A 23,999-nucleotide genomic window follows, 5' to 3' on the forward strand; every position below is an offset into this window, starting at 1 on the left:
CAGATCTGAAACCCAACGGTTTGGGACAAAGTCCATGCAATAAAATTCCACCAGTCCTCTGCTGGTTTACCTATTATCCCTGAGGAAAAGTCCGTATACAAATTTCACCCACACATCAGGAAAAAAATAGATTTAAAATAACTTATTTTCTTAGAAAAACCTGGAGTTCTGGAAGTGCAGGTGACTTCTGGAACCCTCAAGAAAAAAAGTTTCCAAATACCTGTCTTGACATTCAGGCATGCCAGATTGCCATACATATGTCAGCATGAATATTTTAATTCTCACACTAATGCATTTTAAGTCTAGAAAGTTTGGTCAAACACTTTCCAAGGGCCTGAAGATGAAAACCACAGCAATTGCAGAGAAAAATATTCTAGTAAAGCAGAAACATTTGCTAACAGGGAAGAACACATGGATTTATGAAACTTCTTTTACAAGATTTGCTGCTTCTATGAAGTTTGCTGCTACAAAGACTCATCTGTCTTAGCCAAATAAACGCATGCCTCACTTAGATAACAGCCTTTTTGAAGTCAGGGACAGTAAAGGGAAGCTAAAGCAAGACTCTAGAATCATGTTTGTGTTTTGCCATGAGTTTCTGCTAAAGAGTATGTAGACTTCCTGAAAGAGTAGGTTTGTGTCTGTTTCTCAGTTTACCTGGGCTAGATTTTTTAGTTGCAGCAGTTGTATGGGAGGTGGAAATTACAGCATGAGCTGTATGGCTTCTTTCATTACCTGACATCCATGATTACTGACACAAGCATTTTGCTTTAGGAAATCAAAGCCAAGAGTAAGGCGAGGCCCTGGCAGGCAAAGTAAAACAAGCATATTTCTTTCACTGTAGTTATGCACTAGCTACAATTTTCACTGCTAAAGGAAAGAACAGAAGAGCCACAACACAGCCAGCATAATCTTCAAGTATGTGTCCTTCCCAAAGAGAAGAGGTTACTGTCTAGGCCTCATAAGGAGTCCATGGATATGCTGGAGCTGACCCATCCTGCACCCTGTAATTCGGACACTGGATGGTTCTCACTAGCTTTGGTTTGCTCCTCCTCATGCCCAGCAGGAAGAGTCCTGCACAGGAGCAACTATTTAACTAGATGGAGCAGATTCCTAGCTAGTGACAGATGGCTGGACATCTTTCCCAAGGGGTTTTCATCCACTTTGCATTTGGAGAAGTGACTTAGGAAGAAAGAATCAGGGCTGCCCAAGGACACCTTGGCAGATTTTTTCCACCACCCAACTTAGGGGCTGTCATCAAACTGGGAGCTGAATGTTGTTTCTTTTTTTTCTTTTGTGAGAGTCATTCCAAGACAAAAGAGTCAGTTCACAACCTTTGATATCAGAAGGGCCACACTTAAATTTACCCACCTTGTTATTTGCAAGCTCATGATCTTAGGACCTCTCTTTGGACTGCAGGTTTAGAAGAAACAATGTCAGAGGAGAGCCCTGACTTAACTGTGCCTCACATCTAGCCATGGTGTAGGCTTTTTCCCAATACAGATGGGGTTTGGATTACCCTTTGTGTGTTCCTGTTAAGGATAAGGAATACCCAGTCTGAAGTCATTTCTGTTCACAGTATTTTGGAGAATAAAATAAAGAAGTTCACCCCATGACAAAGAAGTCTGTGTGTGCCCACAAACAAGTAATTGTGTTTGCTTCAAAAGAGCTAAGAAAAGGTGGGGAACTTCCCTAGCCCTTGTATTCCTGTTTTTTCTGGGTGAGGAGAGTCATTAAAAAGTTACTCACTTCCTCTTCTCCCACTTGTAGCTATTATGAGAAGGTGATTTTGCCATTCAATGTCAGTTTCCCTGAGTTTTCACAACTCTCACAGCAATATTTTTTTTTCCATCCTCAAGTTTAAGACATGTAATTCCCAGCTGCATCTCTGTGACCAAAGTAAACACTCTGGTCCAGGGTGTGTTCTCAGCAGTTAATGCTTCTGTCCTGCTCTTCATGGCGTAGTTGTTAATTTAGTCTTGCACTCTTCTTATGTGCATGTTTTGGAACTGTATGTCCCAAATGGCAGATGAACCTTCCTGGTTAGAGGAGTTAGGAAGGCTAGCTCTGGAAGGCCCTGGCAGAACAAAAACAGTAATTAAGGGATGGACAAAAAATGGCAGTGGTGTGTATTGCTACCCCTGAAGGAACTGCTGTTTGCCATCTGAGTCATGATGTGTGGCCATGTGGGACATCCCAGGTGGCTTTAGTCAAGAAAAAAAATTGCATCTCTTCAACCACCTTTGGGGAGGAGCTGGACACATAGAGTGTCTCAGGACTGCGACATTGGATGGAACAGGAATCAGCCAGCTATTCCAGCTGAGGAAAGCTAAAGTAGATCTGCTTTCCTTTTACCAGAGAGATTAGGTTCGAAAACTGCTTAAAAAATTGAAACACACTATACAATCATGTAGAAATAAGGCCCGGTGCTTGGAAGATATCGGAATGTAACGGAAAGATAGTAACCCCCCTCCTCCACAGTGTATGGTAATGCCCCTGCAATTAGCCAATAGCACCTAGCTGTGATGAAAGCACATGGGAGTAACACAGTGAACCTAGATTATAAAATGTCAAATTCTCCAGCAATAAACGCCATTTCTGCCATCCATCACATTGATGCCTGTGTTTGCAAAAGGACCGAGTGGCCTGGGCATTGGCCACCATGCTGTTCCTTGAACCAGGGTGTCTGCCTTGCTTAAAGGTAACATTTGGTGCCGAAACCCGGGAAGATTCGGGATTCAAACCCAGAAAGCGAAGGATTACCTGGAAAACGGGAGCAGCAGTCAGGACAGCTGGACTAGTCCTGGCGAGGGAGACGTCCCTGTGACCAGAAGGAAGATGGAATCATTGATAAAGGTTGTATCTGAATTACATAAACAGTGGGGAATAGATTGCAAATCTAAGGATTTTACACTTACTATCGCAAGGCTTTTGCATATTGGGGTTATAGAGCAACCAGTGGACATTCTCCACCCTGAGGTGTGGGAGAAATGTACCAGAGCTCTCGCTAATGAAACCATAGATTCGGGTAGTGTGAAACATCTTAAGTCATGGGTAAGGTCGTCAAGGCTTTGAAAAAAGCTAGACAAGAGCAAGAGACCTGGAAAGAAGAAACTGTCTGTTGGCCACCCCGAAACTGGGGGTAGGGGCGGCCACTCAGACTTCAAAGCCCCCAGACAAGAGTGGCTCGGCTGAGCCAAAGGGGACACAAGAGGGTGAAACGTCCCCTCAATCCCCAAACCCTGATCTGCTCTCAAAGGAAGAGCAGGGATCAGAAGATTTTTGGAGAAAGTTAACAGAAGAGGCCAGGGGTGCTGCACAAAAAGCCCGGGGGGAAATATCCCCTCAGGTGCCTAAAAATGGCGCTGAGCAAAAAGACATAGAGCAGGAAAGGAATATCCTTAGTGAGAACAAAGAACAAACACTGGCACTGAGAGATGAACATAGTGGGGGATGGGAGAGAAAAGGAATGTGAAGAAGAAAGAGAAACTGAAGTGAAGGAGATAGGATGCGTGGGAAGTAGTCAAGGTGAGAGGGAAAGGAATGTGAAGGAGGGAGAAGAGAGAGGAGGGTGGAGCAGAGGGAGGAACAGAGACTGGAGTGAAGGACGGAGTGAAAGGTGGGGTGAAAGGCAGAGTGGAGGGTGGACTGAAGGGCGGGGAGAGCCAGGAGGGAGGGAACAGCCCGCCCACAGGGATGGTAGGCGGGGCCAGAGCCCAACAAAAAGGCACGGGAAACCGGAAGTAGTTAGCCAGTCGAGTTCCGACTCCGACCGAGATACTAGCAAGGGCAAACGGTCGGAGACTGAGTCCTTCGAGCAGGAAGCAACAAAGATAAACAAGAATACCCCCCTCTACATTAAAAAAGAACTGAGAGAAGATACTGCTCTCACAGACTGGGGACAGATAAAAGCTGCATATGCCAGCTGGGTCCCTTCAGCTGCGCTAGCATTCCCAGTGCAGGTGACAGAGGGGAGACAGAGAGTTCACTCACCAATAAATCCTAAACTGCAAGGCTCCAGCCTGCAGCAGCTGATAAGCACAGATGGGACAATGATTACCCTATGCCTATAATTTTATAACTTCAGTGTTTCTAACGATTTTTGTGTGCAAGTTGTGATTGTTCCCATGGTCCTGTACCACCTGGATGAAAAGTTGAGCCTGCAAGCGGAAAGACTCGCCCAACTTCAGAAAAGAGAACTGGTGACAGGTGTGACCATAACAATGCTGCTTGGCCTGGGAGCAACTGGTGCTGCCACAAGTGTCTCTGCCATCGTGACCCAACAACAGAGACTGTCTCAGCTACAAATGACAATTAATGAAGACCTGCAGATAATTGAAAAACCGTATATTTTAAATAAGCTTGTGTCCTTTGTTAAGAGCCGACTAGAAAGGGTTAACATTCTGTTTATAGAAAGGCAACAGATGCTCTAAAAATACACTTGGTCACCGCATGTGCCTTATGCTTATTAATGAAAAACTGCAGTATCTATTTTATAAGTTTTTAGCCTTTTAGTTAAGTATAGTGTACCCTATATTTTACTCAAGTTTATAATATCTACTTTTAAAACTTTTTATAATATAGATAAGTTAGACAAAACATTTAGAGATAGATATACAGAAAATAATGTTAGAACTTTTTAAGACTAATACACTTTATATTCTACCAAATTAGTTGTGCATAAAGAGGGGGGAATATGTAGAAGTAAGGCCTGGCGCTCAGAAGATATCGGAATGTAATGGAAAGATAGTAACCCCCCTCCTCCACAGTGTATGGTAATGCCCCTGCAATTAGCCAATAGCACCTAGCTGTGATGAAAGCACATGGGAGTAACACAGTGAACCTAGATTATAAAATGTCAAATTCTTCAGCAATAAACGCCATTTTGCCATCCATCACATTGATGCCTGTGTTTGCAAAAGGACTGAGTGGCCTGGGCATTGGCCACCATGCTGTTCCTTGAACCAGGGTGTCTGCCTTGCTTAAAGGTAACACAATCAGTGGAGAAAAGCCACTGCAACAAAGATGAACCATAAAATGTTTACATGAGACAGAATCTCTGACCATACACTTCAAAAATTAGCTCACCTCAAAGGTGACATACTGCAATCTAAACCAAGTTTGGAAACTGATTCCTGAAGGACACTGAAAATACTGGAGAATGAAAATGTCAGTGTGAATATAGTCTTAGAAGTAGTATATTAGAAGTAGTATCTTAGAGTCGAGTCCTTTTATGGCTTTTGTTTTTGTTGTTTTATTTTTTTAGAATTGTCTTAATTTACAGAAAGCTAACATTCATGATTTTTCACAGAAAATTCTCTTAGCCTTAGAGGTAGGTGCTGGCTGTCTACAGACTGATTTGGTGACCTTTTCCCAGAGGACATCTCAGTATATTCCTCATTTCTGATTTTTTCCCTGATAGTTCCCAGTAATCTGACTTCCAGCTTCATCTTAAATCTTCTATATTTCTCGGATACTGATTTCATCCACTTTAATGTGTTCTCTTAAAGTGTTTGAAATACTAAAGTCCTAAACTCAGTTACTTAATTGAACAGTATTAATAGGGAGTATCAGACCCAGCATGCATGGGAGATCTCTGTATACTCAGGGTAAATCCAACACTTTTGGGACAGCTCCTTCCCTCTGAGTTACACACGAGCACCTGCAATACTCTGTGAAATGTCAGAGTAACTGAATGGATACAACAGAAATACCCAGGTTTGCACACCTAAGTGCAATTCTGGTAAGGCCCAGACAATGTGAAAATAAGAAAAATCAAACTGTACACCCAGGTATATTTTCTGAATAGAAAGATCATGGAACCTTGAAAAATGGTAATTGTTTGAAATCCTCTTTTGAGCTGCTACTTCAAATTCTTTTCCTGTGTCACCACTGGAGTTGCATGTACTAAAAGTAGTGTCCAGACCTGGATCCAGCCATGATGAATGTTCAAAGGGGAGCACAGCTGCAGATTCCTGCCTCTGATTTACTACTCTGGGAGTCATGCACACCTGTGACTTTGCAGGTCTGCAGCATGACAAAGACACCCTCTATTTTCTTCAGAAGGAGGAAATGGGAAGTAAAAAATAGATATAGTGTTAGTTAGTTTGCTCAACACTCATGAATGGCTTTAAGAACTCATTACATCTGTCCAACCTATACCAAAGCACCCACAACACAGTGGCCTGCACCCACTGAGTATCGAAGCACCCTTTGCACTCCCCAAGGCATTGAGATTTACAAAGGCCCAGGCTCAGAAAAGCTGAAATGTGATACAAAGAGCTGTGTTCACTGATCTTCACCAACTGTGCTCCAGATACTGCCTAGGATAATCCCTTATCCAGGATACTTACTTCCCATAGCCAAGGAAATGCTGACAAGGAGGACTGCCACAAAGGAAAATATGAGATACAAGTTGCAGTTAAGAGGATCATTGAAAGAAAACTGATAGAGAGGCTGCAAACAGTCCCTTTGTGTCTCCCTTCCATCAGCTGTTGTGCCACCAAGCCTGGGCACAGCTGAGAATTCAGCCTGAAGAACTGTTCAAATTAATAACATGTGAATTTTTTAAACAAAGTAATCTTTGTTTCTAGGAAGAGCAGAACTGCTCTTTGAGTTTCCCTCCTGCAGACAGGAATCTGCAGAGATGAGGTGGCAATGCTGAAGTTGACTTTTGCTAGTACTCCCCACAGAGAGCTCCAGATTTTAGAAGAGAAAGTGAGAATACATCGTTCTTCCTGGGGAAAGGGAAGAACATGGCACTTGGTAATCTGTTGGGCACAGAGTCAGGATTGCAGCTGGCCCTTTCAGATGGTAATGTTCTTCTGTGGAGTAAGTTAACTTGCTTTTGATAGCATAATTTCTTCCATTCCAGAAAAGATGAACACACTGACTAAGGGGGAATACAAATCCAGCCCTCAAATTCTAGCAAAAAAGCTCCAAATCTCTTCTGCAATGGGTCCAGTTCCACACATTTTGCATCCTGGAGAGTGAACCCCAGGATGAACTACTCCCTGTTCATCACCATGTGGGTGTTTTGCTGATGGAGAATAGCAGTTACATTCGGATTATTTTTATGTAGGGCTTTGTTGAATGACAAGATGAAAAATGAATTCCCATGTGCTGTGTGGGAATTAAGGCTGCTTTAGCACTTCCCATCGGAGTTAAGACTCTGGCCTGATGTCAAAACATCCCTTCCTCTTTGAAAAATGCTATGTCAGTAAGTAGCTGATTTTTGCCTTAGTGTGCTGTAAACCTCATGGCGTGCTGAGGTATTCACATTATTCCCATTCTAAATCCAGGTACTTTGAACGATTTTTTTTTTTTTTAATATGTTGTTCTCTTTCTTAAAGTACTTTAATACTCTAGGGAGCACAGAGGTGGTGTCCCACATTTCCCCTGACCCTGGATTTGCACCAGTTTAATCCCATGGGGTGTACTTTTGACCTATGCAGCTGAGGTCAGATGGGATGTAAGGAATGATGTGGAAGCAGCTGTGGAGTGAAACATGAGAGCTCTTCAGCGTGGGTTCCCATACCAGAATAGCCTTTGTTATAAAACTACTAAGGAAAGCTAATCTCTGAGTTGTTTTGGGTTTTTTTCCCAGAGAAAAGGTGATTAAATCCAAAAGACTTCTGTTTTGGGGTGACTTCTCATTCCTTGACTCTGAAAACAGGGAAATTGCTTTATTTCTGAATTGAAGCAGTCACTCCATTTAACTGTTATAAATGCTATTTTATAACTCCATGTAATCCTTTTTCTTCCTTCTGTAGTTTTCCTAGGTCTGGTTTTGGAACAAGGTAAATAAAGAGAAGTATTAAAACAATAAGAGGGGGAAATTATATGAAAAGTGCATATCACTAGTATTTGAAGGAGCTGTTGATATTCATGTCCTATAGTCTACTGAAGTTTGTAAAGTATGTTTTATTTTTGTAAAAGTATTTCCATAAAGTCTTCTCTGCACAAATTGTCACCTGGGTTACCATTTGAATTGCTGGGTAGTCTAGCTGCATTGCCACAGGCCGTTAACAATATTTGCATTGTTCTGTATTCATATAAAAATGAGGCTTTTAAAAGTAACCTACATACCGGTTAAACCTGGTCTATATTTACAGCTGTGATTTTACAGTGTCCAAAGACGACATTCCAGGGAGGCTGTGGCTGTAACACATTGAGCAGGCATTAGGCAGAGGACTTCTCGGGGTGTATCAGCAGTCACATTTTAGAGGGTTTAGAGGATTATTTAATGAAAAGCATATTTTATGTCATTTTTCTTGCACTAGATTTTCCTTAGTGCTGAGTTGCCTTCTAAGTGTGCACAGATACAACACAGGCGTTTGGCAGTCGAGTAAGAAACAATGCAATAGATGAGTTAAAAGAAGTTCAGATGCGATATTAGGAAGAAAGTCTTTACTGTGAGGGGGTGAGCACAGGCTGCCCCGAGAAGCTGTGGATGCCGCATCCCTGGCAGTGCACAAGGCCAGGCTGGGTGGGGCTCTGAGCAACCTAGAAGGTGTCCGTGCCCACGGCAGGGGGTTGGCTTTAAGATGAGCTTTAAGGTCCTCTACAGCCCGAACCACTCTGCGATTTTATGACTCCGTGGAAGTGGCGGCTGGATCAAGGAACAGGCCAGGAGCGGGAGGTGCCTGCGGCCACACACAAAGGTACGTGGTTACCCCGAAATTACAGAAGCCGGCGGGAGACCCCTGTTGGTTCCAACCGCAGGCCGAGTGCAGAGCGGTGCGGGCACTCCCCGGGCACACCGAGCAGCCGAGGCACCCCCCCCGCGCTGAGGGCCGCGGGCCGTGCCCCGTGAGGGCGGGCGCGGCGGGAGGCGGTGCCCCAGAAATGGCCGGCGCCGAGCGGGGCCGGGCTCGGGGCTGTGGCCGGGGGCGGGCATGGGCGGTGCCGGCTCCGTGATGCGGCTCGGCGTCGCCGCGCTGCTGCGGGATCGCTCCTTCCGCTGCCTCCCCGCTCGGGACGAGCGCTGGAAAGCGCCGCCGCCGCCGCCGCCGCCGCGGGCCGGGGCCATGTTGGGCGGCGGGGCCAGGGCGGCCAAGCCGTCCTTCGTGTCCTACATCAGCCCGGAGGTGCGGGGCCGGGCGGGCCGGGCGGGGCAGCCCCGGGCACCCTGGCCGGGGGCTCGGGGCGCGGGGAGCGCTGTGCGGGGCTGGGGGGAGTGGGGCCGGGACTAGGGCTGCCGCCGGGCACTGCGGGGCTCAGCCTGCCTGGGCTGCCCCGAGGGTGAACGGCGTGGAAAAGAGCTGAAAAAACAGAGCTGTCTGGTCAGCAGAGTTGTATTCTGTAAGCCGCGGCCAGATGTCGGGCTGCGGCTGTTCGGCCCGTAAGGTGGGACTTTCCGAACCTGTTGTTCGTATTGTCCCCGAACAGCATCACTTCACGTTGTGCTCGGTGAGCTCCTTACAGTCAGTTCCGCCGCTGGAAAGCCCTGAATATCCTTCCTTAACAGCTCGACGTTGAATTCTTGGTAGTGTGTATATTTCTGTGTGTGTCTTCGGTATTGTTCTGCCTGTTGTCCTTTCACTTACTTATCGAAACTTATGTTGACGGGTTGATCAAAGTGACCTTAGGCTCAGTTTACTGAGGTCGTTTTGTTAGCACACGGTATTAGGTCAGTATTGTTATTCTGCATTTCATCATTCTTATTCCTGGTAAACAGCTGTTTTCCAGGGAAAAAAAATTGAAGAATATGGGCCGTAAGTGCTGGAGTTTTCCCCCCTCCTATTTCTTTGTAATCTGTGTCAAACTGATTCTTCTTAATCGTTAATTCTCTTGAGAGCTTCTTAAGGAAAAGATTTTTGTCAATCTTGTTAGTCAGTGCAGACTTTGTCACTGATAGGACCTTGGTGAATCTGCTGTTTTTGTTTTACACTAGATCTGAAAGAACAATCAGTTCTTATGGCCAAAATCAGCTGTGGTATTTAAAACTTATGTCCTTAGTTGGTGATAGCAAATCTGGTTTTATATGTTTTTCAGTCCTGGTTGGCTTGTGGTTTCATCAGTTTACTTTAAAAGTTTTATCTCTTTCTTGTATTTCCAAGTGAAATCAGATGTAAATGATAGGTACAAATATTTTTGAAGTCAGCAAATATACCCCTGTTTTAGGTCACTTTTTCTCCTTTGGAAAGTACCTTGTACAAATATAGAAGGAACTGGATTTTGTGAAAGAAACAGCTTCACTTGTTGGACTTACTGGAAGACGTTTCACCATTTAAATGAGTGTGGTTCATGACTAAAGCTTGCTAGAAAAATAGCTAGTTGTAAAGAGCTCAAGTAAATATATACATATTGCAACAAGACACCAAATAATAAAGAGTACTTTAATTTGATTTTAAGTGCAGTGATGTAATGCTTCAGATATGATCCTGATGGCTGCAGGAAGAATAACTAAGGTATTTAATACTGGAAGATGAGGTTCTTTATGAAATATCCTGATTAAGTAGACAGTGCAGTCATTAACTCTTTACATGCTCTTGCTTTTTTTAAGCCTCTCCATCTTTCACTTAAATTTAAGAATTTCATGCATTCTTGCAGAAGGAACTTGGTGTTATAGATGTGACATCTGCCACAGAGTGGCACCTTTTGCACCTTCAAAGACACAGTGAAACTGAGATCTGATGTGATTAGCAAGTGAAGCAAGCTTGACTCTGCTGTTGACAGCCTATGTATGCCTTAATGGTTACACAGGAAACGGAACACTTTAGTGGCTTGTATGAGGATTAAAAACAAAATTTTAGATATGTGATGAAACCTGTGAGGCTACTCTGGTGTCTAGAACAAGCATGTTGCTTAAATATCCTAAAGTAAGCAGAAGTGAGCATCTCTCACAGAGCTGTGTGCACCCAAGAAAAACAGCTTCCTGAACACAGATTTCCTGTACAAGTTAACTTTCATCTAGTTGAGTTTAAAAAGGAATTAGACTGATAAAACAGTGGAAATTCTAATTCCTCTTATGTGGAACATAGTTTGGTCATCTGGGAACTTACATCAGGCATTTTAACTTGCAGGTGCTCTAGGAAGAAGTACTGGCAACAGGTGTGATGCTTCCTCTGGCAGGCCATGTCAGAAGGTGGGAAACAGCAGTTCAGGGATTTCATGAGCTTGAGATTTCAGCTGTGTAGGATTGGAGTTAATGGTGGACTTCTCCATGAATTTGCAGAGCCTTGCCTTGAATGGCTTTATGCTTGAGCCTGAGGCAAGATTTCCAATCAACCACTATGTACTACAGAGCAATAGAGTTCAGTGTTGCCTTCCCTTGCTTGCAGCCTCCAGCTTCTGTGGTCTTGTCCTGGTTTGCTTGGGAAGCTGATTTAAAGCAGGAAGGATGCCATAAACTGCTGCTTCCAGGTTAGGGGAGCCCTGCAGTAGGGAACTTAACAGGCAGAGCTGAGTTTTGATTTGGCTCCACCTTGTTTAGTCTGTCTAGAGATACCAGCGGGACACAGTAGGCAATATTCTGAAAAATAAAATGAAGTCAGCTTTAAGCTGCTGTGTGTGCTAATTTGAACATGAAAAGAAACAGGAACTCTATTCCTGTTATTAAATGACCAGATGGAAGCAAGGAGTGAAAAGAAAATGCTGTTTATTAAAGGAACAGAACTAATTTCTGCTGTGAAATCCCAGAATGTCTGGAAAAGCAGCGTTTTTAACATCTGACTAAATATAACCTAGTTAGGCTCTGCTGTATGGAACTGCAAATCAATCAGTGGTCTGTTGAGAGTGAGACCGTAGGATGTTGATATTAATGACACACTTCCCCTCAGGACAGACTTGGCTACCCTGCAGGAAGCGGGGTGAATACTAGGGTATAAAGTCAATGTTTTGACATTTCAGATCACAGAATATGTGTCTGTGGAGACAGTGAAACAAGAACCAGAGAATTACTTCTTGATTTCTAACTATTTAAACTTTGAAAACTGAAGTTATTTACAGGTCAAACAAGCTAGATCATATTTTCCTAAAAATCTTAATTTGCACAAAAAATTAAATTGCAAATTTGATTTCAAGCTTAAAGTTGGTATTTTTCCATGCATTCTTTAAAGCTAAATCCTTCCAACATCCCTCATTATTAAGGGATGTTTTTTCCTGTGTTAACCTTTAAACTATGGAAGAGGTTGTTCTGCTTCATGCTGCTTGCCTCTGGAATCTGGGATACACCACAAACTGCTGAGGGTAACTTTCATACCTTGTGTGCTTTGTCTTTCAGATTCTGCTCTGTTGTTAGCTCATAACCACCGTGAATACTTCTTGCTTGTAAATCTTGGTACGATATTGTGTGTTCTGTAGCGATCAGTCTTTAAAAAGTATGTTACTCCTTTGAAATTGGAGTGGTGGAGTTGAAGGGTGGAATAAGGAATAGGAGCTGGTGAAGTGGACAGCTGGGCTGACATGGTCAAAAACAGACATTGATGTCAGAGGAGATGGACAGGACAATGTAAGGAAAGAGGAAGGGATAAGAGATGAAACGGATAGGGAAAACACATGCTATGATCTAATAGACTTCTGGATAATGGAGCTGTGAAAGGAAGGAAAACAAACAGTAGGAGATTATTCTCAGCAATGTTATTAAAGTGTAGTAAGTATATGCTCTGGGTGGTATGGCATACAATGTGGGATTAGGCTTTTTGTTTGACCAGAAAGGAGTCCTTCAGAAAGTAGCAGGTATGTAATGTGGTTTGTTTCTGGATGCAAAGTAGATACTCAGCATTTGTGCGGGTGTTTCCTCTTTAGCGTGGAATTCCAGTGGAACTGTTCCATAAAAGTGTATTTTACTCAGGAGCACTGTATTAACTTGTTGGAGCACCACAACTAATTTGCAAATATTTCAGTACACAGTTTGTCTTTCACAGCTGATAACTTTCTTAAGTATACACTTATCTTTATCTCACCTCTCTTTTAGTGAAGTAAATACGAAAAAAACAGATGCTTATAGCAAATTTCAGCAAGATGTTGAGCTTCCCTGCACAAGAACTTACTTGTGGAAAACGATATAAAAACATCAGCTTTGAAAGCTGTCAGCTGTTTCAGCCAGTAGCCTTGATACCTTGGAAGTGATAACTTGTTCCTTCTTTATTTGAATCTTTCAAACGTTTTCCCAGCATGTTTAATAAAAGTCTTATTTTTCATTGTTGGAATTACATGTTGCACAAATGTTCAGCTATGGATCAGTGGAAGCATTACTGTGGGATAAGCTAGGTTTAGAGTTTACAGTTTGCAGCAGCAGACTGTATGCATGGTGTCTCTGCTGGGGGAGATGAGCAGGATCAGCAGGCACATACATGTATCTGTATGTCAATTGTGACAGATTCTTTATCAAGAGCTGGATTCTGGCATGAAGGGAATGTTTTTCTCTTGTTATATGTTTCCAGTACACAGTTGTTTACCCTCCTGTGGAGTGAGAGGAATTGCTCTCAAGTTGTGGTGACACTGTAGGATGAAAAGCAGAAGTCATTTGGAATTCCTTTCCTGTTCCAACCTTAGGACCCTGTTAATATAACATAGCTCCTACTTGACCTTGTTGCCCTAAACTTTGTTGCCTCACTCATGCCTTCAGCAACTGGGGAAGACTTGTCTCCCTAGACAGACTTGAGGAAAATATTTTAATCCCTTTAAATACATTTTTTTTGGAGGAGAGCTGACTGTAGTCCCTGGATATTGCGAACTGTGCAGTTGTTCCTTATAGTTCAGTAAAAAATAGGAAGAAAACTTTCCTTAGGGAAGACAGCTTTTAGTTTTCTGTTAGCAAGAAGGAGGATGTACTATGAATTAATTTGGTGTGACATGTTAGCTTGAAGTTTTGGCATAACTTGGTACTCTCTGTTAAAATTGATAATTAAAGAGCATTGCTATATTTCTTACCACGTTTTGAGAGCCTGGAAGAAGGAACGTAGCACAAGGTAAGTGCACAGGTGAGAATCATCACTTAGAAAGAAGTCTCTAAAATCTTCAGCTGAGTTGAAATCCTTGCCTCAGAAATTACAGAAACAAAGTTAATTTTCCTCATTTGCATGGTGTCCTATGGGTGACTGCTTTTAACACCTGGCTGGTAGTAGGGCTTCCCAAGTTTTATCTTAAGTAAGAAGTGACAAAATGCTGCTTGGGGCATTCAGAAGAGGGGAGAGATACAGATGAAAAACTGTTTGTCTAGAGGTTTGCATGGCTTTCAATGGTCACAGGTGGAAAGTACTTGCATGCTTAGCTTCAAAATGGTCAGAGGGTGAAGATTTCTGAGGTCCAAATGTATTCAGTAGCTTGCAGAAGGGGGCAGACTTACTTCTGCTTCTTCCCTTTCTTTTTTTTCTGTGCTCATCTGACCTGTAGATGAGCCACTTCTGCTAACAATAGGCACTAACAATAAAACCAAATGTAGGACAAGTACATACTTCCCAGCTGATTTTACAAACCAAATTACCTCAGCGTGTTGTCAGACAAACCCAGGGATAAAGTAGTGGGTGAGTGACTGTCAACTTGTGACTGCTTAAAGGGGCGTTGAGCAGTATGAATTGAAGTGTCAGCAGGCTCTTCAGTTAGTGGTAAGATCTGTGTTGCTCCAAAACTTATATTCATTATAAAAATGTAGTTGAAACAGAGTGGAGATGGCAGCTGAATTTACATGTAATTTCCTACACAACTTGAACTAATTCATGGTGAGTTAATTTTTCTTTGCAGATCTTTACCTTCTCACTGAAAAGAGCACATACAAAATGTATGTAAAGTCTAATGTTTTCTAATACCCACCCTAGGAAAATAAGTGCAGCATCATGGATTCTTCAGCAGCACTCATGGCTTGAGGTCTAGCTATCTCTAGCATATATGTATCAAAACCACCTTTAATATGTTTATTAATTTATTGTGGGAATGTAAATGTTGAATTTCAAATAGAACTTTTCTGGAGGCTTAACTCTTGGGATCTGTTGAATGTTACAGGAATTGTACCTATCATAAACACAGTGCCTACACTATACTACACTGTAGTGGCTGTAGGCTTTTTCCAACAAAGTGAAACTGGATTTTACAAGGTAATCTCAGTCTTTGTGGTCTCTAATTTGCTGTGATGCAATTTGATTAAACTTCTAACTCCATTCAGAAGAGAACCAATTTTAACTTGTAACCAAAACCCTAACTACTTGTTCAAGATTATTTGCTGTTGAAACCCATTATAAAAGCTTCATTACATTTTAACAGATGTGTGTGAGCTCAAAGAACTTCTTTGGGGTCGATTTTTTTTTTCTTCAGTTCAGTTCTGCCAGCACCAGCATAAACTGGTACTCATGGCAGTAAGTACGAACAGAGTGTGTGCAGTGGCAGTATATTTTTTATGGCATCTCCCAAAGTCAGAGGTGCTGGGAAAGCACCTGGCTAGTATAACTGCTTTACTGTTCTGTGGAAGTGATTGTTGGCATGTAGTTTTCTGAGAAGTATTGCATGTAGTTGTACACAGAGAGTAATTGTGTAAGGCAGAGCTGTTAAAGACACTTGTAAACCCAAGCATTAGTTTAAAGCTGCCACTGGTGAGGAGACAACACTGGGGGAAGAAAAGGTGTATATATTTCTCCTCTGAATGCAGAAGCATTCAGCTTACGTCATAGTAACATTTTAGCTAACTTTTTAGCTGACAAGCCTGAACTTTGATTAAGTATTACTTCTACAGCACCCACACTTAGAAGACAAAGGCAGCAAACTGGGATTTGTTTTCTCTGTTAGTTGTCAGCTGTAGTTATGGATTTCTTTTTTCACACCACTACCACTTTAATTTTATAACCTTTTTCTCTTTTTGTCCTATCTTGAACATCTCTGCTGTTCTCATGACGTGGTTTCCTGCTGGTTTTAGCTTTGCTGTGCAACCTTCAAACTAAGTTCTAGGTCTTCCGGGTGTGGAGGGCAAGTGTTTATATGAATGGCAGAGGCTGTTTATTTTTGTATTCTCAGGGGCTTTTGTTTCTCTGTATTTAATCCAGCAAAATTATTATTGCTTATATCTTCTTTTGATTGCTTGCCTTGAATTGCAGTAGCTGACTCTGGATGTTGGTGATGAACTAAAATTAGCTTGCTTACTGCTGTGCTCTCGGGGGGGTTTCCAGTTATCTAATGGCTTTCCAGAAAGACTCCAATGCATGCAAAGTGATTTGGACTTGGAGGAGGAAGTTCTGAACAGGCTGAGCAGGAAGGGTGTAGCATCTCCTCTAGTTTAACAGTCTTTTGGCTGGAGATTTTAGGCCAACTGTCAGTGGCTAAAGGCTAGAATAAGTGGCACAGAATTTGATACGTTTGTTTTGTGCAGTTTGGGTCAAAACTGAAGGATATCCTGTCACCAGGTTGTACCTCTTAGCTCCAAGATCGTGGAATACATTTCCATATAGTCATGTTAGTGCTGTTTAAGAAACTTATGTACTTTGGTTGAAATAATACATGTAAAAAATCAGAAACAGGGAGTCATGGATGAAACTTGAAAAACCGGAGAATACATTAGACACTATATCAAGTCATTCATGGAAAAGCTTATGAACAAGCTGGGAGATGGTGCTGTAGTACTAAGTTTATGCTTAAGTTTATCCATTTAGGTGTGCTGAGAGAACTTAGAAAATATTGGTAATGTTTTATTTCTGTCACACAAATGGTGCATTTTTTTGTGTGTTCACAAATGCATGTCACTGACACTGGATGTCAAAACAATTACTTGGCAAATAGACTTCTGACATTAAGTCAAAAGATCAAATTGCAGATGTATACTCCTTTCATTTAGGAGGCTTTTCTCTTTAATTTTAACTTGCCAGAATGTGAGGAATTGAAGCTGGGAGGGTGTAGTTCTTTACAGCATGTGTTGAAGGCATGATCTTTGCAAAGTAATAATTACACTTTCTCTCTTTAGGAAATACATATAAAGGAACCCATAGAAAAGGAAGTAAATCCTCGCTTATTACCAGGTAACTGTTGTATATTACTAGACTTAAGGAATAAAAATAAGTGATTAATGAACAATACTTAAATATTTCCATGTCTGCAGCAAACACTCATGTGACATCAGTGTGACAAGTAGTAAAATAGATGGTTTGGTTTAAAAACCCATGCAGGTTACAATGTTTTTAGAATCTCATCTGCATGGGATATTAAAAACTCTATAAAAATGATTTTTTTACAGAGTACAGTGTCCTCAGGTAAGCTGCATGTGGAGAACTGTCAATACTTGAGTTTGTCCTGTTTCTTAGAAGTTAAAGTTGGGTGGGTTTTGTTTGTTTGGAAGTGAAGATAAGAACTAGAAGAAATTTACCTTCTGGTGGCTTTTGCCTCTGCTGTGAGTTACTTGGGCCTTCCAATGTTTCATTTACTGTTTAAGTTTTCTTTTGTAACATAATTTTTTTTTTTTTTTAACAAGTATTTTCCAAGATAAGGAAAGACAAAATACATGTAAAAATTTACTACAAACTCGTATTCTTCTGCTTGATTTCCTACACTTTTAGGAAGGACCAAGATGTCTGATCACATCTGTTAAAACTTTTCTTTCTTAAATTTGAAGTTCAGTTCCTGTGGGTTCTAACACAAGAACTTAATTGACTATTATTTATGCAAACTTGTGTTTTGGAGCCTTCCAAAATAGCTTTGGGACCTGTAAAACAGTCAAAGCTATGAAAAAATAACTATGTTGAACCTGAAATAACTAATTCAATGTTTCAGCATTCTTAAAGTTTAACAGTAAGGAAGGTTAGAATATTTTTCAACTTGTTTACTGACTACATAAATGGCTCTTGCTGGATTTTGTATTTTTTCCAAGTACACGCTCAAATGATTGCTGTTCTCCTGGCATGTGGAGTAGTCCATGACACACGTACCTCTGGTTAACAGAACTCCCCAACATCTGCACTTCAGGCCTTCTGGAATAATGTTAGTAAACTGGAAGGCTCTCAATGTGCTGACTCCAGGAGCTTCCTTGTAGTGGCTTTGTGTAACTGTGATGAGCTATCTTTAGGCATATGGTTCTGAGAAACTGTCAGGAAGTTATTGCTGTGTTTGAGATAACAATTGAAATTATTCAATTGTAAATGTCAGTTAATGTTGCAAGTCTGTGTTTCTTCTCTACAGGTGAACTTCTGCTTTGTGAAGCCAGCACAGTGTACAAGTATATGCAAGAAGATGGGTCAAATCGTGGCACTTACGGGAAACTTGTGTGCACAAACTTTAAGATTTCTTTCCTTGATGATGATTCTGCTTCAGATGATAATGTAAGAAAACAAGTCTTCTAATTATGACTAAACAGGCTCTGTATAAATAATCATGGCTTTCCCTTATGTAAAGATTCAGAATGAACATAAATGTATAAAATTTCCTAATGGGTGCAGAATAACTTGAATCAGTCTGCATCTGCTTGATCCTTCCGCAAGCTCTAATGACTGTTTTAAGCAAAGGCAATGCAAGCATTTATGTGGACACTTAGATTAGACATAGTTTATAACTCTTTTTATATTTTATAAGTTGGTGAAGCTTAAGTTAAAAGAACCCATTGTTTTGAAAACTAATCAACAGTTTGTTTAAAGCAGATTTCTGGCTCTTTGTCTTGGTAGCATTTGTGGAAGTGTGAATGTCTCTGATGATGGATAACATCTGCCTGATTTGACTTTGGGCTACATCTGCAGAATCATTTCAGGCTGTACAAGACTGAGTAAGCTAATACTCAGCGGAAATGCTCTGAAAAATTATGTGGCTCAGTAAAGCTGTGAATTATTCCATTCAAAGTCCAGTGTTTACTGAAAAGATTTTAAAGCCTAGTGCTGTTGAGCTTGCAAACAATGAAAAAGCTAAAAACTCCCCAAATATTAAAAATTATTTTAATCTTTTTCCTTTGGTTTAGGTGCTCAAATTGAGCTGTCAGAGGAGAATGGTACTGCCACAGTGCTTTTGATAAGCATAAGTATTAAAATAGATTATTTAGGTGTTAGAAGTGAAAAGAGAGTTTAATGGCTCCCAAGTTCAAGGTGATCTTGACACTGAGAATAATATCATTTGACAAATGTTGATTGTAGTCAGAAGTTTCTTGGGGTAAAATTTCACAAAGTTTAAACATTAAATTAAGGCTTCTGTAGTCAAGTAAAGATTATTGGACCTTCTGGAACTGATTAAGACAAAGCTGCAGAATCTTTTGGTGTAAATCTCAGGTGATCTGTGGAAAGTTGGTAATGACCATGCTAATTTCTGTTCCCTGCTGGCTTTGTCCCTTGGGTTCGTAACATGCCAAGTCAACTATACTTCTTTTAAAAAAAGTTCAGTATTAGCTACCTGCTTCAGAGTACTACAGACCTGGAAGCAACTTGAATAAGGCTAACTCTGTTCACAGTAAAATATAATTTGCTAATGTAGTATACATCCACTGTTTGGTAATAGTATTGAAAGTAATAGTGTTTCATTGTGGTATTGCTAAAATGCCATTTTTAACTGAACTCATGTAATGGTAGAAGTGAAGGGAGCTCCAAATCACTTCAAGTTTATCTGCACAGTAGATAAAGTAATTGGGTTGTGTGTGTGTGTGTCTTCACTTTAGCCGGTGATAGATCTGGCTTTAATGTTGGAATGTTCTTGAGATACTTGTTGGCTTTTTATTTCCTGTCAGGTTCACATAGCAAGGAAACTTGTCATAAAAGAGCTTGGATTACATGAAGTTACTGTATTTCCTGTTTACTGCAGTGACTCTAGTTTGAAAAATGACTCTCAATGGAAATGTATGCTTTAAAGCTATTTGAAAAGTAAAAACTGTATCTACATTTCAAGCATGGCTGAGATTTAAAAAAAGCTATACTATGTGTGTAACTTCCATCTGTCTGTATTTTAATAACTGTTCTTCTCTGTCCTGCCTTATACAGCTTATAAGAATAAGAAGTAATGCTGATATGAAAAGAATGTATGGAAAGCCTTTACTTGGCAAAAGGTGGTACTGTAATGTGACATTTCTACAATTTTTTTTAATGTTTCTAGGAGCCACAATTTAAGAATAAGATTGTAGGAGAAAATGACATAACTCTGCAATGCGTAGATCAAATATATGGAGGTAAGTCAGCTTTCTACCCCTTGGGGTCTTAGAATGCTGGTGCTCCTTGTACATGTATATCTTTTTTTCGAAAAACACTAGATTTTAAAAAAGCAGATGCAATTATATTTAATGAAATGACAGATAAGAAATTTATCAGAACTCAGTCTTACCCCTCAAGCTTGTTAAATTAATTTATTTGATTAAATTAATTTGATTAATCGTCTGCTGGAACAGACAAAATGATTCTTCAGAATGCAGTGGTTCAAAGCAGAGAGTGTACTGTGAAAAGTCCCTAAATTAAAAAGACAAGGATCTTCCAGTGTATCAACTATTTCTATAAATACGGATGTATTCACTTCATTTAAGCAATAGCAGTACAGGTACTACATGCTCAAACAATTCTTTTTGTTTGTCTAAGGGGACTTTGTTTTATGAGATTCATGATGTCTTCAGCTTATTAAAGGAGATAGAAAAGGAGGTTTTAATTGCCAACTAAATCTCAAGTGCTTTGCATCAGGGCTTAGACATGTGCCAGTATTGCTAAAAAAGATAAATTAGAATGCGGCTGATGATTTTAAGTAGGGGAAGGCTTTATTGAGAATCCTGTTCTTGGACTAGTTATGGGTATTCAGAGTATTTATATGTGGTGATGTGGATTTGTGAAGTTGTGAACTGGGACAGACCAGTGCAGATGATTATGAGACGCTTTAGTTTTATGTACAGTGGCCCAGCTGGCAGCACTTGAAATTGTGAAATGGTACATCCTCAAAGAGAAATGAGGAGAGGTTTGCCTTGGAGACTTCATGGTGATTTAGAGAAATATTTTTAAGGAACTTAGAATGATCTCAGATGTCTGGGGACTTCCCCTTGGGTAAAACTACTAAATTGTTCTTTATGTATCTTGAAGCTTTAAACTTAGTGTGCAGTCAGAATGTGAACAGATATAACCACTGAGCAGCTGGTTTGCTGCAAATTTCCCTTTTACTTTGTGTGAAGTAATTTGATGAGTTTTAAATGAAAAGGTTGAGTATCAGCACAAGAGCTTGCTAGCCTGTGTTATAGGATGCTTGTTTTGTCTTGAGAAAACTTGGGCTTCAATTAGTTTCTTGAGGATTCTGGAAAGTCAGCCAGGGACAACTTTATCAACATACAAGTACCTTTTTGATATTTACTTTGCTTTTTAATTTTGCAGTTTATGATGAGAAAAAGAAACTTCTAACAGGGCAGCTAAAAAAATACCCAGAGAAGTTAATTATCTACTGTAAAGACCTTAGAGTATTTAACTTCTGCCTGAGATACACAAAAGAAGAGGAAGTGAAAAGAGTATGTATTGTAACTTGATTTGCTTTTCTATTTTTAACTATTTTTAACCAATTTGGGTGTTGGGTGCTGTGAGGATGAGAGAAGGATGAAATTCACTCTGAGATATCCCTGAAACTTGGAATTGTTTCCTGATCATTTCCAGCTAAGACAGAAAGTAAAACTTGATTTCATTAAGTATTTCATTCTGCATAGCAGTTAAAAGATAGTAGTGTCTCTTTAAAGAAAACTGGAATTTGGGGATGTTACAGGAAATTAGCTCCAGCTCAGGCAAGCTGCAAAGCTGCTCTATTTGTGACATGTAATTCATTATATTTTAGACTTCAATATAGTGTTGCTTTGACAAGTTAGTCTGAACTCCAAACTAACTAAGAGTAAACTAACTTTATTTAAATAAGAGTAATTCTGGAGGTTGAACATATACAATACTACTTAGTATTATTATATATAATACTACTACAGAGTAGGTACAGTGTCTTTCAGACAACAGAGAAACCTTCCTAGAAGTCAGGTTTCAGCTGTTGGAGATAGAATTTATCAGTTTTGTTTAAAACCTGGATGGAGGGGTTGGTAAAAAAAAAAAAAAAAAAGGCATTTTTTTTCACTGACAGTCTTGTTGTGTGTGTTAATTTTTGGTCCTTTTTTAGATCGTCAGTGGTATAGTTCATCATAGCCAGACTCCTAAGCTGCTTAAACGTTTGTTTCTGTTCTCTTATGCATCAGCTGCTCCAAACAACACAGGTAAATGTGGTTTTGTGGGTTTTTTTGTCTGTTTGTTGCATAGTTAGTTTGTTAAGCAGTCTGGGAGGTCCATAGTTGAGTTTGTGCTTAGCTTATGGCTCTGTCCTGCTGGCAGGTAGCCTCAAAGGAAAAATCATTCTTTTGTTGTAAATTGTTTGGCATGTTGCTAAAAACGTCTAAATTGTCTCCTGTTGGTTTTGGTGTCCTTCAGGAAGTTGAAATTTTCCAAGCAGGAGTAGCATCCCTGGACTGAAAATTTACTGTGACTAAAATGTGCAAATGCTTTTCATGTGGTTCATCTCAAAAATACTTCGCTTGTTTTAACGGTGTGGTTTTTCTGTATTACTGCTGTGAACCAGACTTCCTGCTCTTAATTCTGAAATTACTGCATTTGCAGTGGCATCCTATGAGAAACTATTTCCCCTTTTGCTCTTATTTGTAAGGAATATGCTTCTTCCAGGCAATTGCAAAAAAAGCATAGGTTTGCAAGGCATATGACTTCCTCTTATATCTGACCTATTACATAATCTTCCCACTTGATCAAAATTAGCCAAATAACACATTAGGCTACAAAATTCAGGATAAAAAATCGTCAGTGCGCTTTCTAGCATTCTATAATTCAGACCTTAGCTGAAATAATAGTGCTGTTTTGAATTAGGAACCTGATCCTTAGTGCACCAGAAACACCAATTCCTTTCACTGAGGGAGGTTTTGATGTGTGCAAGGTGTTAATCAAACACTTTCCAAATTATGTCAAGGAATTTCAGGATTGCTGAAGAGGCCTCTGGAAATTAGTCATGTTCTTGTCCATATGCCCCTCCCCAGGGTAGGGTTAACTGCATCAAGCTTAGTCATGTCCAGTTGGGTTTTGAAAATCTTCAAGTATTGAGACTCCACAGCATTTCTGGGCAGTCAGTTTCATTGTTTGACCCTCCTCATAGTGAAAAATGTTACTGTTATATAAAAGTGGGATTTGCTGTAGTTCAGCTTGTGCATAACTGCTTCTTCTCAAGTCGCTGAGTCTGGATCTATCTTCTGTACTCCCCTCCCCTGTTCCACCTCCAGTGTTTATCCACACAGGGAGATGGGCTCCTGCTGAGCCCTCTTTTCTGAATGATCCCAGCTGTGTCTCTCCTCATATCAGGTGCTTTGGGTCCTTTAATGATCACAGAGGGCCTTCACTGGGCCTGGTCAGGAGCCCCCATGGGGGAGCCCAGCACTGGGCACAGCCCTCCAGCTGAGAGCAGTGGTGGCTTCACTCAGCTGGTACACAGTGGCTTTGCTGAAGCAGCCCAGGAACACACTGTTTGCAAGGAAAGGCATGTTGCTGGCCCAGGTAGTTCCTGCAGGCTTCACCTGAAACTGGTGTTCTGTTTCAGCTCTAAACAATGGGAGGACTGCAAGCTTTTCCAGGCAGAGACTGAGCCTGAGAGAAGCTTACTCTTTAAAGTAACATTGTAGTGCTGTCCCACAATTCCTTCCTGTTTTAATAGCTGTTTCCAGTGTTAAGTGGCTAGGTGTCTATTCTTCATAAAATTCTTAAAATTATTACATGCTAAGCCATGTAGACTGTAGAAATTGTTTTTTAGGCCTCTCACAGTCTGATACCTCTAAAATCTTGTCTCCAAGAGCTCATCAATAATGTTCTGTTCCAAGCTGTAAATTTTTCATCTACCTTATCTTCTTACAGTGGAAAGTTTCAAATTGCCATTGTATCTTCCATGGAATTATAGTGCTCTTTGGTAATTCAGTATTAGCAGAAGTTGTAGAATGTTGCTTAATTAGGATGTGTGCTTAAAACAATTGACATTACTCCATAAATTATATGGTTATTATACAAGATTTGAGGCTAAATTAAGCTGCTGTCTCACCTGTTTCTGAGGTGGCTAAGTAGAATTACAGGGAA

General features: G+C 40.6%; 1 protein-coding gene across 2 annotated transcripts in view; it reads left to right on the forward strand.

The window, feature by feature from the left end:
• The first annotated feature begins 8,926 nt into the window (after positions 1-8,926).
• Positions 8,927-23,999, forward strand: part of MTMR12 (myotubularin related protein 12) — a 33,110-nt gene continuing 18,037 nt past the window's right edge. The window contains exons 1-6 of one of the 2 annotated variants that reach the window (XM_058826798.1): positions 8,927-9,086; positions 16,886-16,940; positions 18,094-18,233; positions 19,978-20,050; positions 21,225-21,355; positions 22,000-22,093. In XM_058826798.1, coding sequence (XP_058682781.1) covers positions 9,027-9,086; positions 16,886-16,940; positions 18,094-18,233; positions 19,978-20,050; positions 21,225-21,355; positions 22,000-22,093 — 553 coding nt within the window. In that variant the 5' untranslated portion in view covers positions 8,927-9,026. Of the gene's footprint in view, positions 9,087-13,892; positions 13,914-16,885; positions 16,941-18,093; positions 18,234-19,977; positions 20,051-21,224; positions 21,356-21,999; positions 22,094-23,999 lie in introns of those variants that run through there. The other variant, XM_058826799.1, reaches the window with a different exon arrangement.

This window comes from Poecile atricapillus, chromosome Z, assembly GCF_030490865.1.
Source record: "Poecile atricapillus isolate bPoeAtr1 chromosome Z, bPoeAtr1.hap1, whole genome shotgun sequence".
In the NCBI taxonomy this organism is placed as follows: Eukaryota; Metazoa; Chordata; class Aves; order Passeriformes; family Paridae; genus Poecile; species Poecile atricapillus.